The 13,777-nt window shown below is 45.3% G+C and overlaps 1 protein-coding gene across 1 annotated transcript in view; it reads right to left on the bottom strand.

The window, feature by feature from the left end:
* ATXN10 (ataxin 10) overlaps window positions 1-3,130 on the bottom strand; it is a 140,689-nt gene extending 137,559 nt beyond the window's left edge. Inside the window, 1 exon segment of the mRNA NM_001077051.2 lies at window positions 2,982-3,130. Coding sequence (NP_001070519.1) covers window positions 2,982-3,097 — 116 coding nt within the window. The 5' untranslated portion in view covers window positions 3,098-3,130.
* Between the last annotated feature and the right edge of the window lie 10,647 nt (window positions 3,131-13,777).

The following is a 13,777-nucleotide window of genomic DNA, read 5'->3' as shown; positions in this document are numbered from 1 at the left end:
ACTAAGCACACTGCTACATAACAAATGAGCCCCAAACTGAGCAGTCTAAAGCCATCCCATTCATGGTCTCACACAGGTCAGATTCCCTTAGCACTTGTACAAACAGCTGCGGGCTTGACTGGGACTAAGGATCTGCTTCCAGGATGCTCCTCACATGGCTGCTGGCAGGAGACCTCAGTTCCTCACCGCAGAGACCTGTCTAGGTGGACCCCTGAGTGTCCTTATAACACGGCAGATGGCTTTCTTGGAGCAAGCAATCCAAGAGAGAAAGCAACGAGGAAGCTTCAGGGCCTTCTGTGCTCGGAAGTCACACCCTGTCACTTCCCCCACATCTAGTATTTAATAGCAAGTCACTAAATGCAGCCCACGCTTAAGGGGAGAGGTCAAATTCTCTCTTACTTTCCTCAGTGTGATTCCTGTGTCTTGCGTTTTTCAGTTTGCTACTGTGGTGCCTCATTCTGCTTCACTTTATGTCCCATCCAGCCTCTGACACCTCCGCCCATCCTCCCTCTGGGTCCATCAGCACTGGATGGATCTTCTCAGAGCAGCTGGCTTCTGGAAACCCTGAGACCCTTCTGAGAGGCAACTAGTGATGTGCTCAGACACGCTGAGAAGCAGAGGCAGAACCAGAAGCCTGTCCTCACAAACCCTCATCAGGGGCTCTCTGCACCACCACATACTATCTGCCTCCCGACTCCAAGACCTACACATCAGGTCACCTCTCCCGGCCTTCAACTCTTCCTGAACTAGGACAGAGTTCCTGCCTGCCCCAGGAAAAACTCAAATATGGGATGCACCTTCACCTCTTCTCATTCTTCCCCAGCAATCCAACTGGTCCCTGAGTCTTGTCCATTCAATCTGGTAAAGATGTTTCAGTATCTATCCTAGCCATCCCCCATAGACAATACCCTAAATTCCAGCAGTTTTCTCTTTCACTTGGGCTTCTCCATCAAGTCGTCTGCCTCTAGCCTCACCCTAATGTATCTCTCACAATGGCAGCCAGAGATCTAATACACAGATTTGCCAGGCCACACCCTTGAAAGAAACTTCCATCGTTGTCTTTGATCAGTTGCTAAGTTATGTCTCTTCAGGACCCCATGGAATGCAGCATGCCAGGTTCCTCTCTTTGCAGTTTGCTCAAATTCATATCCAGTGAGTCAATGACACTATCTATCTCATCACCTGCCGCCCCTTTCTCCTCCTGCCTTTGATCTTTCCCAGCACCAGGGTCTTTTCCAATGAGTCGGCTCTTCACATCAGCTCTTCACAAAGTACTGGAGCTTCAGCATCAATCCTTCCAATGAATATTCAGGACTGATTTCCTTTAGGATTGACTGGTTTGATCTCCTAGCATGGTTCCCCATAAACTCCCCTCACAAGAAGCAGAGTCAGGAAAGGCCTTGTAAACTGCCTCAGGGCCTTGGATTTTATCCTTCAGCTTATAAAAAGGAACTTGATATTTGACTATGTCCTCTCTACCAGATGCCTTATCTATGTTATTTCATTTAAACTCAAAGATCATGCAAAATCAGCACACTGTTCCTCTGCACATACTGTTCTTTCTAATTAGCCCTCTCATCGGTAAGCCTAGAAGCCATAGTAACCTAAGGCCTTTCCCGGACCACAAATCTCTCCACCAGATCCACAGTTCCCCCAGCTCCACCATCTCTTCTTGGCTAGACCCTCTTACAATTTGTTTACACGGCAATTACCCTAACCTGCTTGAAAAAAGGGATATCACATTCATCTTTGCACCTTCGGCCCTAGCAAAGAACCTGCTTCAGAGCAGGTCCTCAGTGAAAGTTGATGATTGGTTGACTAAAAGGAGAGTCCATCATGGTATAGATATCCTAAGCATTAAAGCAATCAACAAATCTCTCTGAGGTATCACATCAATTAACTTATTTCCCCAAAAGCCAAAGGAGCAGTGCCCAGGGTTCTTAACACTCTTTGAATTGCTCAACACTTACTGTGATTTGAGGCAGAAGTGCTCAGACCAAGTGAACCTCTAAAAACATCTGGACTTCTCCCACACCCCCTCTACTCTTTGCACATACTTCTGCGATTCCAGAACAGGGCTTCCCAACAAAACACTTACGGAGAACCATCCATAAATGTGTTAAGGGATAGTATCAGCTAACTTGATTTAATACTATGTGTCAGATATGTGCCAAGGCCTTAATATGCATGAGTTCACTTAATCTTGACAACCTCACCAGCAAAGTACTGTCCAACCTCAGTCCTATTAAATAGACACACAAACTGCGGCCCAGAGAAGACTAGAACAAAATTAAACAGGCACTAACTGGAGATATCAGGTACTTTGTATTTTGACGTGCTTTATTTCATTTATTTCTCTGTACAATTTAGCAATGAAGTCGTGTATTACATTTCCATTTTTAGGCAGGAAATCTTAAGGCTTGGAGAAATGGCACCATAACGCATCGCTTGTAGGGCTAGGAGCCAAATCCAGATCTTCAGACTCCTGGCACCTTTTACAACGGAGATCTGGCCCTTCTGTGGCTGAGTCGGGACTGAAGTGGCCACTGTGCAAAGCGGGGCCACCACTGGGGACGCAGAGCCTGGGCTCACAGGACGAACGGAGTGACGCCGCCTCCCACCTGGCACATCTGCAACGTCTGTCTCCCCCAGCTGCACGTTCCGCTGCTTCTGGGGGCCTGCCAGTCTGTTCCAGCCAGGCCAAGGAGACCATCTTGCACGTTATCCGGGCGCCATCACCGCGGCTCAACTAACCCAACAGGCAGGAGGCGGCGAAGGGCTCGCTTGGATCGGTCCCCCTCCCTGCGCCCGGCCTCACGCCCGTACTGACGAGTGGGGAGCAGGTGTCACCCCCGCCCCCCAGCCCGGGGCCCGCTGGTGAGGCGCCGAGCCGCCACCCCGCCGCCGCCCCGGGAGGAGGGGGCGCCCCCGCCCCGCTCCCGCAAGCCCCGCCGGGCCGCCCCCGACTCCCGCGCCCTTACCGATTCCGCTGCTCTTTGAAGAGCGCCGTCAGCGCGCGGAGAGCCTCCAGGTCCTGGATGGGTGCGGGCATCATGACGCCCGACAGCCTGCCGGGCGGCGGCCTGGGCGCCGCCATCTTGCCGCTCGCAGCTCGGGCCGAGCGGCCGACGACGAGGAGCCGGAGAAGGAGGGGCAGGAGGGCCGGCGGGAGGGAGCGCGGGCTGCTGCCTCCGCACGCCGCCGCCGCCGCCTCGGCGCCGCTGCAGCCCGCGGGCCCGGCCGGGAAAGCGCGAGACCAAGCGCCCAAGCCTCGCCTCAGGCCGGAGGACGCGACGGCGCGGCGAGGGGAGGGGGCGCGGGCGGAAGTCCCGCCTGCGGGGAGGGGGGCGCCGGCCGGAAGTTCGCCCTGTGGGGAGGGGGCGCGGGCGGAAGTTGTGTTTGCGGGGGTGGGGACGTCAGGAGGGCGGAGGGCCCCCAAGGAGAAGTCGGAGGGGTGGCCCCGGAATGGGGACACCCTGAGCGGGGCAATGGGGACGGAGAGGGTCTCCATGGGAACGGGTGTGGGGGACGAGGGTACCCTGAGGGGGAGATGCTGGCAGACGGGGGTCTCCGCAGGAGGGGATGTGAGGAAGGCTGGGGAGTCCTGCAGAGGCTCCCCTGGAGGAGAGAAGGCTGAAGACCTCGATCCTGCGGTCGGGAGGGTTGATCAGGGCTCACACCGACCCCCTGGGAGCTGGAGCAGTCTGTGTCCATCTTGCAAGTCTCAGTCCCTGGAAGCTCAGTTCCCAGTTCTTCAGTCAGTCAGTTCAGTCGCTTAGTCGTGTCCAACTCTTTGCGACCCCATGGACTGCAGCATGCCAGTCTTCTCTGTCCATCGCCAACTCCCAGAGTTTACTCAAACTCATGTCCATAGAGTCAGTGATGCCATCCAACCATCTCATCCTCTGTCGTCCCCTTCTCCTCCTGCCTTCAATCTTTCCCAGCATCAGGGTCTTTTCCAATGAGTCAGCTCTTTCTATCAGGTGGCCAAAGTATTGGAGCTTCAGCCTCAGCATCAGTCCTTCCGATGAATATTCAGGACTGATTTCCTTTAGGATGGACTGGTTGGATCTCCTTGCAGTCCAAGGGACTCTAAAGAGTCTTCAACAGTGCAGTTCAAAAGCATCAATTCTTCCCCACTCAGCTTTCTTTATTAATGGTCTTAGTGATCACTTACAGGTGGTGGCTCAGATGGTAAAGAATCTGCCTGCGATGCAGGAGACCGGGTTCGATGCCTGTGTTGGGAAAATCCCTGGAGAAGGGAATGGCTACCCACTCCCATATTCTTGCTTGGAGAATTCTGTGGACAGAGGAGCCAAGTGGGTTACAGCCCATGGGAGCGCAAAGAGTCCAACATAACTGAGCAGCTAACACAGATGGACAATAACAGATCATTTACCAGGCCTGCTTGGGGTGAGAATACTGTTGTTTCAGCTCATTGGTGGTGGTTTAGTCCCTAAGTTTAGCCTTTGCAGCCCCACTGACTGTAGCCCACCAGGCCTCTCTGTCCATGGCATTTCCCAGGCAAGAATACTGGAGTGGGTTGCCAGTCCCGTCTCCGGGAGATCTTCCCGACCTGGGCACAGAACCCACGTCTCCCGCACTGCAGGTGGACTCTTTACCACTGGGCCCCCAGGGACTCTGTTCCAGCTCATTAAGGGCTTTATATACGATTTGAAGTCAAGGAGCTTAATTCTACAGAGGTAGGCTAAGAATTGTGTTTTTCTAAAGGAAGTGAGATGAGATGGTTGGATGACATCATCAACTCAAAGGACGTGAGTTTGAGCAAACTCTGGGAGATAGTGAAGGACAGGGAAGCCTGGTGTACTACAGTCCATGGGGTTGCAAAAAGCCGGACACGACTGAGTGACTGAAAAACAAAAAAGGGCAATGAGTATATTTTACAGGAATCAGACAAGGCTTCTGTAGGGGTGCTGGTAACTCACTCTTTTCACTGCATGAGATTCACTTCTTTGTCATATCATGTTTATGTACTTTGAACAGACATTGTTGCCAGACCCCATGCTAGGTACAAGACGAACTGTGATCTCTCAGCATCTGCATGGCATTGGGTCCAGGACACCCCCTTACCCCCGCAGACTCCAAAAACCACGGATGTTCAAGTCCCAGAGTCAGCCCTCCATATCCACAGATGCTGTGACTTGTGGAGACAGAGGGCCAACTGTGTAAAGATCCGTAAGAGATGATCCCAACCCTGAAGGGACTCACCGACTATTCAGAGAGAGAGGCAAACAGCATTGAATACAGCTGATTACTGCTATAATAGAGGACTGGACAAATTGCTGTGAGGCCAATTAGAATATATAAATAATACTCTCTACATTTCGACTTGAAGTGTAGGGGTGTGTTTATGACACGTTTTTGATGTTCTTTGCTAAATAAAATTTAAAGGCCTGATAGACACCACCAGAATATGCAGGAAAAATGAGACATGAACAAGCAAGTCAGCTGAGACTATAATTCAGCCCTATCCATTTAACTGACGATATATTCATGAATTCCACAAATATTTCTACGTACCTACTTTGTGCCAGGCATTATATCGCCTAGAGATGCTCAAGACCATCCAAAATGTTTAACAATCCTTAAACTAACAGGGCAGGATCTCCTAATTTTTTCCCGAGGAACAGGGAATAGTAAAATGTATTGTCACCAATCAAGATCTTACCCCTTAGTTTTCCATCCTCAATTGTAAAACAAAAGTAACTACTCTGATTCTTCTAGAAAACATGTCCCATAACATTCAAATTCATTACCTGTAATATTGCAGTATGAACATGACTGCTCTCTTTGCTTCTTCTCTTGTCTCCCTCCCTATAAGTCCTTTAAAAATGAGTCAACATTTCGTTTTGCTCAAAACCATCCAAAGGATTTCCATCTCACTCAGAGCAAGTGTCAAAGTTCTTCCAGTGGGAGTGTCCCTTAATAGGCTGCCTCCCTCACCGATTCTGATCACATCTACTAGTCTCTTCATCCTCCACTGAGCTTCAGCTACCCTGCCCTCCTTGTCCTCCACCTGGGGAGGTATGCTCCTGCCTCAGGATTTTGCACACGCTGTGCCTGCTGCATGAAACACTTCTAATGCTTATCTAGCACATACTTGCCTGGTTTATTTCTGTCATCTGCTCCAAAGATCTCTGGATGAGTTTCCCTTGTCAGTCTTTAAAATCGTAGCATACCACCCAAATTCCTGATCCTCAGGAATTTTTCTTCATCGCCCTTAACACTTCCTATGTCACATCCTTTACTTGTTTATTTATTTGTTGTTACCATTTCGTTTACTCCCAAAATGCTTAAGCTACACAAGGACAGAGACCTTGCTTTTTTTTTACTTTTATCTCTTCAGCCTCTAGAAAAGGACTAATTATGTGGTAACTGCTCAATAAACATCGCTTAAATTAATGAGCAAAAATATTTTAAAATATATTTTCGAAAAGGAGAAAGAAAATAACACGCCTCCAGAAGTGGGCGAACAATCCGAACAGTACAAGAAAGAGGAAAGATGGAAGATAGGAAGAAAAAAATCATCAAAGGCCATGAAAAGAAAAACAGAGACAATAACAGGACAGGCTAGAAGTATAGGTGAGTATGAGAAACAGAAGGATGTGAAATTGGTCAAACCGTGGAGTGTTACTGACTGCTTGGAACTGGCTAGAGGATTTCAACCTTGGATGAGCTGACAGAACTAAGTTACTACTTCACTTGGGCTAAATAGCATTTTTTTTAGCATTTTAAAAATGTTTTATAATGATGCCTTATGATGAACATGCTGCCATGTGGATGTACATGAATTAAACTTTAGGTGAAAATTTGTGGTATGTTCGTGTCTTGAGCCTGCGGCAGAAGAACTGGATCTGCCACGATTCAATAATCAAGAAATGAAAATAAATTAAAAAATAGGAAAAAGAAATAAAGGAAAGGGACTTCCCTGGTGGTGCAGTGGTGGAGAATCGACCTTCCCCTGCAGGGGACGCGGATCTGATCCCTGGTCAGGAAACTCCATCCCCCACGCCGCAGCCAAGTGTTCACATCCTGCAACTAAAGGCCCTGTGTACCACAACTGAAGGCCTCACATGCTGCGACTAAGGCTCCGCGAAATAAAGAAATGTTTTGTGTTTTTTTTTTTTAAAGAGAAAGAAAGCATATGCCAAATATCAGCTCCTCCTCCAAAACATGATGTTCAGTGGATGCTCAAGTCAGCCCATACCTCTCTTTGGCGCTAACTTTGGAGAATCCCCCTCGTGCTACACATGTGTTTATGTACTGTCCTTTGAATCTGAGATCCTCAAGGCAGGGACTTTAACTCCCTTATCCTGTTCAGGATCAAGTTCAAAGCCTTGTGCCTAGATTCAACGCTATAAATATTTGTGAAACTGAAAACTTTGAAGACCAAAGGAAAAAATAACAGAATAGTGTAATTGTTAAGAGCGGGGATCAGCAAACTGCAGCCTGCAAGCCAAATCTTTCCCACTATTTTCATAAATTTTATTGGAAATTGTCACACTCGTTCATTATACATATTGCCTGTGGCTTCTTTGACGCTGTAGTGACAGGGTTGAGTAGTTGTGGCAGAGACTGTATAGCCTACAAAGTCTAAAATATTAAAACAATTAGGGGATTTCCCTGGTGGTCCAATGATTAAGACTCTGAGCTCCCAGTGCAGGGGGCACAGGGTGCGTTCTGTGGTCAGGATCCCCTAAGAACCCACATGCTGTGCCATGTGGCCAAAAAAAGAGAAAAATTAACTGCTTGGCTGCTTGGTTTTCCATAGGAAAGGTTTGCTAACCTCTGGTAAAAAGCGTGAGCTCTAGATCATTAGGCAATCTTGGATGATGGGAATTGTGTCTTCATCTCTCAGCACCTAACTTTGGACAAATAACCACCTCTTAAAGCCTATGTTTTCATTTGTAAAATGGAATATTAATAACATCTACTTAATTTAGTGGTTTGGAGGATTCAACGAGATAGTCTGTGTCAACCCAGCGTCTGTCATATATTTAGCTCTAGAGCTAAAGAGCTTTAGGCTAAGTGAAGTAAGCCATTCACAAGAAAGACAAATACTGCACAATTCCATTTATATGAGGTGCTTAGAGTAGTCAAAAGTCATAGAGCAGAAAGTAGAATGTGGCAGCCAGGGGCTGAAGGAGGAAAGAATGAGGATTTTTCTTTTTAATGCATGTAAAGTTTTCAACTTCAAGGTGAAAAGAATTGTGGAGATGGATGCTGGTGATTATTACACACTAGCATTTAATATCATTGAAACGTACACTTAATATGGTTCAGATAGCCAATTTTAGGATATGTGTATTTTATGCCATGGTTTTCAGGTAAAATATAAGTAAGAGAACTCCTCTCCAACAAAACTACACCATGGGAAACGCTAAGGAAGCTTCTTTGGGCTGAGGGAAAGGCTACAAACAGAAATGCAAATCCTGACAAGATGGAAGAGAGTTGGAAATGGTAAATACCTGCGTAAAGGCAGACAGCCGTTTTCTTCTATTTGCTCTTTTCCTCTTAATTGTTTTATAAACTGGTTTATAATAAAAATTAGACCATGTTCTTGTGAGGTTATAAATGAAGTGTAACAGCAATAATAGAAGAGAGAAGATAATGACCTACGAGGTCATTGTGTAATAGATTCCTTGCAGCAACTACTTCAAAAATGCGAAGAATCATAGATAAGATGCCAACAGAAAAACTGAAATGGAATTCCTAAAAACATTCCAGGAACTTCCCTGGCGTTCCTGCGGTTAGGCTGCCTTCCGGTGCTCAGGGTGCCGGTTCGGTCCCTGGTGGGAGCTAAGATCCCCCACCTGTGGTTGTTTGGCACTAAGTTATAGCGAACTCTTCCGCAACCCCAGACTGTAGCCCGCCAGGAGCCTCTGTCCATGGGATCGCCCAGGCAAGAATACTGCAGTGGGTTGCCAGTTCCTTCTCAAGAGGATCTTCTTAACTCAGAGATCGAGCCCAAGTCTCCTGCACTGCAAGCAGAGTCTACCATCTAAGCCACTAGGGAAACAGGATAAGGTTAAAGCAGCATTTAAAAGGAAACATAATTTTAAATGCATAGATTGGAAAAGTAGAAAGAGCTCAAACACATTATCTAAGCTTTAACCTTGCATATATGTGTACTAAGTCACTTCAGTCGTGTCTGACTCTTTGCGACCCCATAGACTGTAGCCCCCCAGGCTCCTTTGTCCACAGGATTCTCCAGGCAGGAATACTGGAGTGGGTTGCCATGCCCTCCTCCAGGGGATCTTCCTGACCCAGGTGGGTTCTTTACCACTAATGCCACCTGGGAAGCCCAAGCTTTCACCTTAAGATACTAGAAAAAGCAGAGCAAATTAAACCCAAAGCAAGCCAAAGGACGGAAATAGTGAAGATAAGGGGGAAATCATTGAAATAATGAAGAAAATAATTGGAACTTTAGTGAAAGCAAAAGCTAGCTCTTTGAAAAAGGTAATAAAATCAAGAGACTCATAGTTGGGCTAATTTCTTAAGAGGAAGATACAAATTTCCAATATCAGGAGTAAAAGAGAAGACATTACCACAGAATCTAGAGACATTTAAAGAATAATACGGGTACATTATGGACAACTTTATGGTGATAAATATGACAATCTACATGAAGCAGACAGATTCTTTGAAAAACAGAAATTGCCAAAACTCACCCAAGGAAAAATATAAAGCTTGAACAGCCTGCTATCAATTAAATAAATGGAATTTATAAATAAAAACCTTCCCATAAAGAAACTCCAGAGTGACATGGCTTCGGTGGTAAATATTACCACGCATTTAAGAAAGAAATAATATCCATTCAACACAAACTATTTCAGAAAAAAAAGAGGTAACGTCTCTCAACTTATTTTATAAATCTAGCTAGTATTATCGTGATTCTAAAAGCAAGCAAAGACCTCATAAGATAAAAAAAAAAAGAACTATAGCAGTATCTCTCATAACCATAGACGCAAAAATTCTTAACTAAATATTAACAAATCAAGCTATATATTAAAAATGACAATATATCAGGACCAAGTGAGGCCATATTCTGGGAATGTAAAATTAGGTTAACATCCCAAACTCAATCAATATATTTCACCATGTTAGTAGATTAAAGAGAAAAGGCATATTATCATTTAAATAGATGCAGGTAAAAGCATTTTATATAATTCAAGAGGCTTTCTTGGCAAAAACTCCCAGAAAGGTAAAAACAGAAGGGAATTTTCAAAACCTGTTTAAGAGCATCTACAAAAAACTTATACGCGACATCAGATTCAGTGGTGAAAGACTGTGCTTAACAAGGTAAGGATTCATGCTCTTACTATGTCTATTTAACATTTACTGGAAGTCCTAGTCAAGACTAGAAAGAGAAATGGAAGATATATAAATTAGGAAAGATGGAAAAATGTCCTTGTTGCAAACCCCTTAATCATGTTTGTAAAAATCCCTAATGAATCTATAAAAACTCTACTGGAACTAGTAAGGGAGTGTAGCAGGGTTATATATGAAAATCAATTGTGTTTTTATATACTAGGGATGAACAATTACAAATTCAATTTAATGAACAACTTCACTTACGATGACATCAAAAATACCTAGGAATAGGGACTTCCCTGGCAGTTCAGCGGTTTAGATGCTATGCTCTCAGTGTAGGTGGTATGAGTTCAATCCCTGGTTAGGGAACTAAGATCCCACATGTCATATGGCCAAAAAAAGAAAAAACTTAGGAATAAATTTAAGTGAAAGATATTTAAAACCTGTACAATGAAAACTATAAAACATTACAAAGAGAAATTGAAAAAGACCTAAATAAATGAAAATATATACCATGTTCATAGATTGAAAGACTTAATATTATTAAGATGTCAGTCCTCCTCAAATTGATCTACAGAGTCATGCAGTTCCAATGAAAATTCTAACAGTCTTTGTGATAAGACATTGACATTTAAAAATCTGTATGAAAGGACAAAGAACCTGAGATAACCAAAACAATTTTGAAAAATAAGAACAAAATTGAAGGCTGCAAGCTCTGTGATTTCAAGACTTTCTCTAAAGCTACAGTCATCAAGACAGTATGGAACTGGCCCTAGATGGATGGAGCAGAATAGAGAACCCAGAAATAAACCCACACTTCAACAGTCAGTTCTTTTTTGGGAAAAGCACCAACATAATTCAAAGGAGAAGTCAATGAAATACCACTATGCATCCATTAGAAAGGCTAAAAGGTAGGAAGACAGTAACAGTGTTATTGGTGATGCAGAGAAACTGGTGGGACTGGAAGCTGTATGGCCGCTTTGCAAAGCAGTACGACAGTATCTTTAAAATGTACGCGTGCAACATGACCCAGCATTTCCTTATACACAAAGTACATGTACATACTTTTCTACACAGAGACGTATATAAAAATGCTCTTAGTAACATTATTCGTAATAGCCTCAAGCAGGAAGTGATCCAAATGTCCATCATCTGGTGAATGGGTAGACAAATGGTTCGATTCAGTCCAGTTCAGTCGCTCCGTCGTGCCGACTCTTCGCGACCCCATGAATCGCAGCACGCCAGGCCTCCCTGTCCATCACCAGTTCCCGGAGCTTGCTCAGACTCACGTCCATCGAGTCAGTGAAGCCATCCAGCCATCTCATCCTCTGTCGTCCCCTTCTCCTCCTGCCTTCAATCTTTCCCAGCATCAGGGTCTTTTCCAATGAGTCAGCTCTTCACATCAGGTGGCCAAAGTATTGGAGCTTCAGCTTCAGCATCAGTCCTTCCAATGAATATTCAGGACTGATCTCCTTTAGAATGGACTGGTTGGATCTCCTTGCAGTCCAACGGACTCTCAAGAGTCTTCTCCAACACCACAGTTCAAAAGCATCAATTCTTCAGCACTCAGCTTTCTTTATAGTCCAACTCTCACATCCATACATGACCACTGGAAAAACCATAGCTTTGACTAGATGGATCTTTGTTAGCAAAGTAATGTCTCTGCTTTTCAATATGCTATCTAGGTTGGTCATAGCTTTTCTTCCAAGACGCAAGCGTCTTTTAATTTCATGGCTGCAGTCGCCATCTGCAGTGATTTTAGAGCCCAAGAAAATAAACTCTGTCACTCTTTCCATTGTTTCTCCATCTATTTGCCATGGAGTGATGGGACCAGATGCCATGATCTTAGTTTTGTGAATGTTGAGTTCAGATGGTGGTATTTCCACAGAATGAAATGCTGCTCAGCAATAAAAAGGAACAAAATATTAATGCATGCAATGACATGGATCATTACATCATGCTAAGTGAAAATATCAACCACGAGACTACTGTATAATTTCGAAATTATGGAAAAGGCAGAACTTACAGTGGCAGAAAGAAGTTGCATGTAGGGGTGAGGCAGGATGATATGGAGGGCTGCGAGGAAGCATTTTAGGGTAAAGGAACTGACCTGTATCATGATGGTGCAGGTGGCTACCGATGGTACACAATTACCAAAACTGTTCAGACTATGTACTTTAAAAAAGGTGAATTTGTATATAATAATAGCTAGTGAAAAAATTCAACAACAAGAAAATCGTGACAGGCCATCATAGATAAGTAGCACAGACCCGCCCTCATGCTTATAAAGAACTAGAAAACTGGACAAAACATATGGAAAGACCCTTTTTAGACCCTGAACAATAGGCACGTAGCACTGGGATCCCCAAGAGAACCCAAGTACGTGAGGGGGTCTTTGTGATCACCCAGCGTTCTGCAAGGACTCACTCTCCATGTGGCCGTGCAGAAAGCGGGGGACTCTGGACAACAAGTTCATCTCACCGAATTAAGAAGACGGAGATCACAGGTTGCAGACCAGAGTGGCTGGAATTCGCAGAGGTGGGAACCCTGCAGAGGACAAAGCAGATAGGAATCTGCTCGGGTTTCGGACTATTAAACTGTGCGTGCACAAGGCAAGAGTTTGTGAAGCAAGACCAAGAACAGCTCTGAGGAGCTGTGACGCCCCAGGCCCCAGCACTCACACAGCAAGGAAGGTGTTCAGGTTGGCCAGTCAGGTCAGAGAGAGAAATAAGCACACAGATGAACCTCAAACACATTTCGTGTGCGTGCATGCGTGCCCAGGCATGTCCGACTCTTTGTAACCCCATGGACAGTATCCAGGAAGGCTCCTCTGTCCATGGGATTTCCCAGGCAAGAATATTGGAGTGGGTTGCCACTTCGAACTCCCAAGGGATCGTCCCGACCCAGGGATTGAACCCACGTCTCCTGCCGTCCCTGCATTTTGGAGGATTCCTTGCCACTGAGCCCCCAGGGAAGCCCAGCGAAAGACATTATGATAAGTGAAAGAAATCAGACAAAAGAGACACCATATGGTGTGATCACATTTGTATGAAATTTCTAGAAAAAGCAAACACTGTAGAGACAGAAAGTAGAGACGGGGATAGGAACCCAGATGGACCTAGCATGGACAGGAGGGAAACCTGGGGGTATGATGGAAGCACTCTAAGACTGCAATATTGAGATGACACAATTGAAAATTTTACCAAAACTCATCAAACTGATCAATTTTTAAAACTCCTGGCCCTGTTTGGAAAAAGCATCTTAGAAGCTTGTTTGGAAATCAGCGATTTTTAGAAGATGACTGTTCTCCTCTATCAGTCCTGGACTCCAGCTGCAACCTTCCAGCCCCCAGCCAACCCCGCCCGCTTCAGACTGGCCCCCACAATCCGAGTTGGCTCTGGCCAATCTCTTCTGTTTACTGTTTGTTCTGAATTCAGTGAGT

The sequence above is a fragment of the Bos taurus genome, chromosome 5 (assembly GCF_002263795.3).
Source record: "Bos taurus isolate L1 Dominette 01449 registration number 42190680 breed Hereford chromosome 5, ARS-UCD2.0, whole genome shotgun sequence".
Lineage (NCBI taxonomy): Eukaryota > Metazoa > Chordata > Mammalia > Artiodactyla > Bovidae > Bos > Bos taurus.
This window is presented reverse-complemented; position numbering and strand designations above follow the sequence as displayed.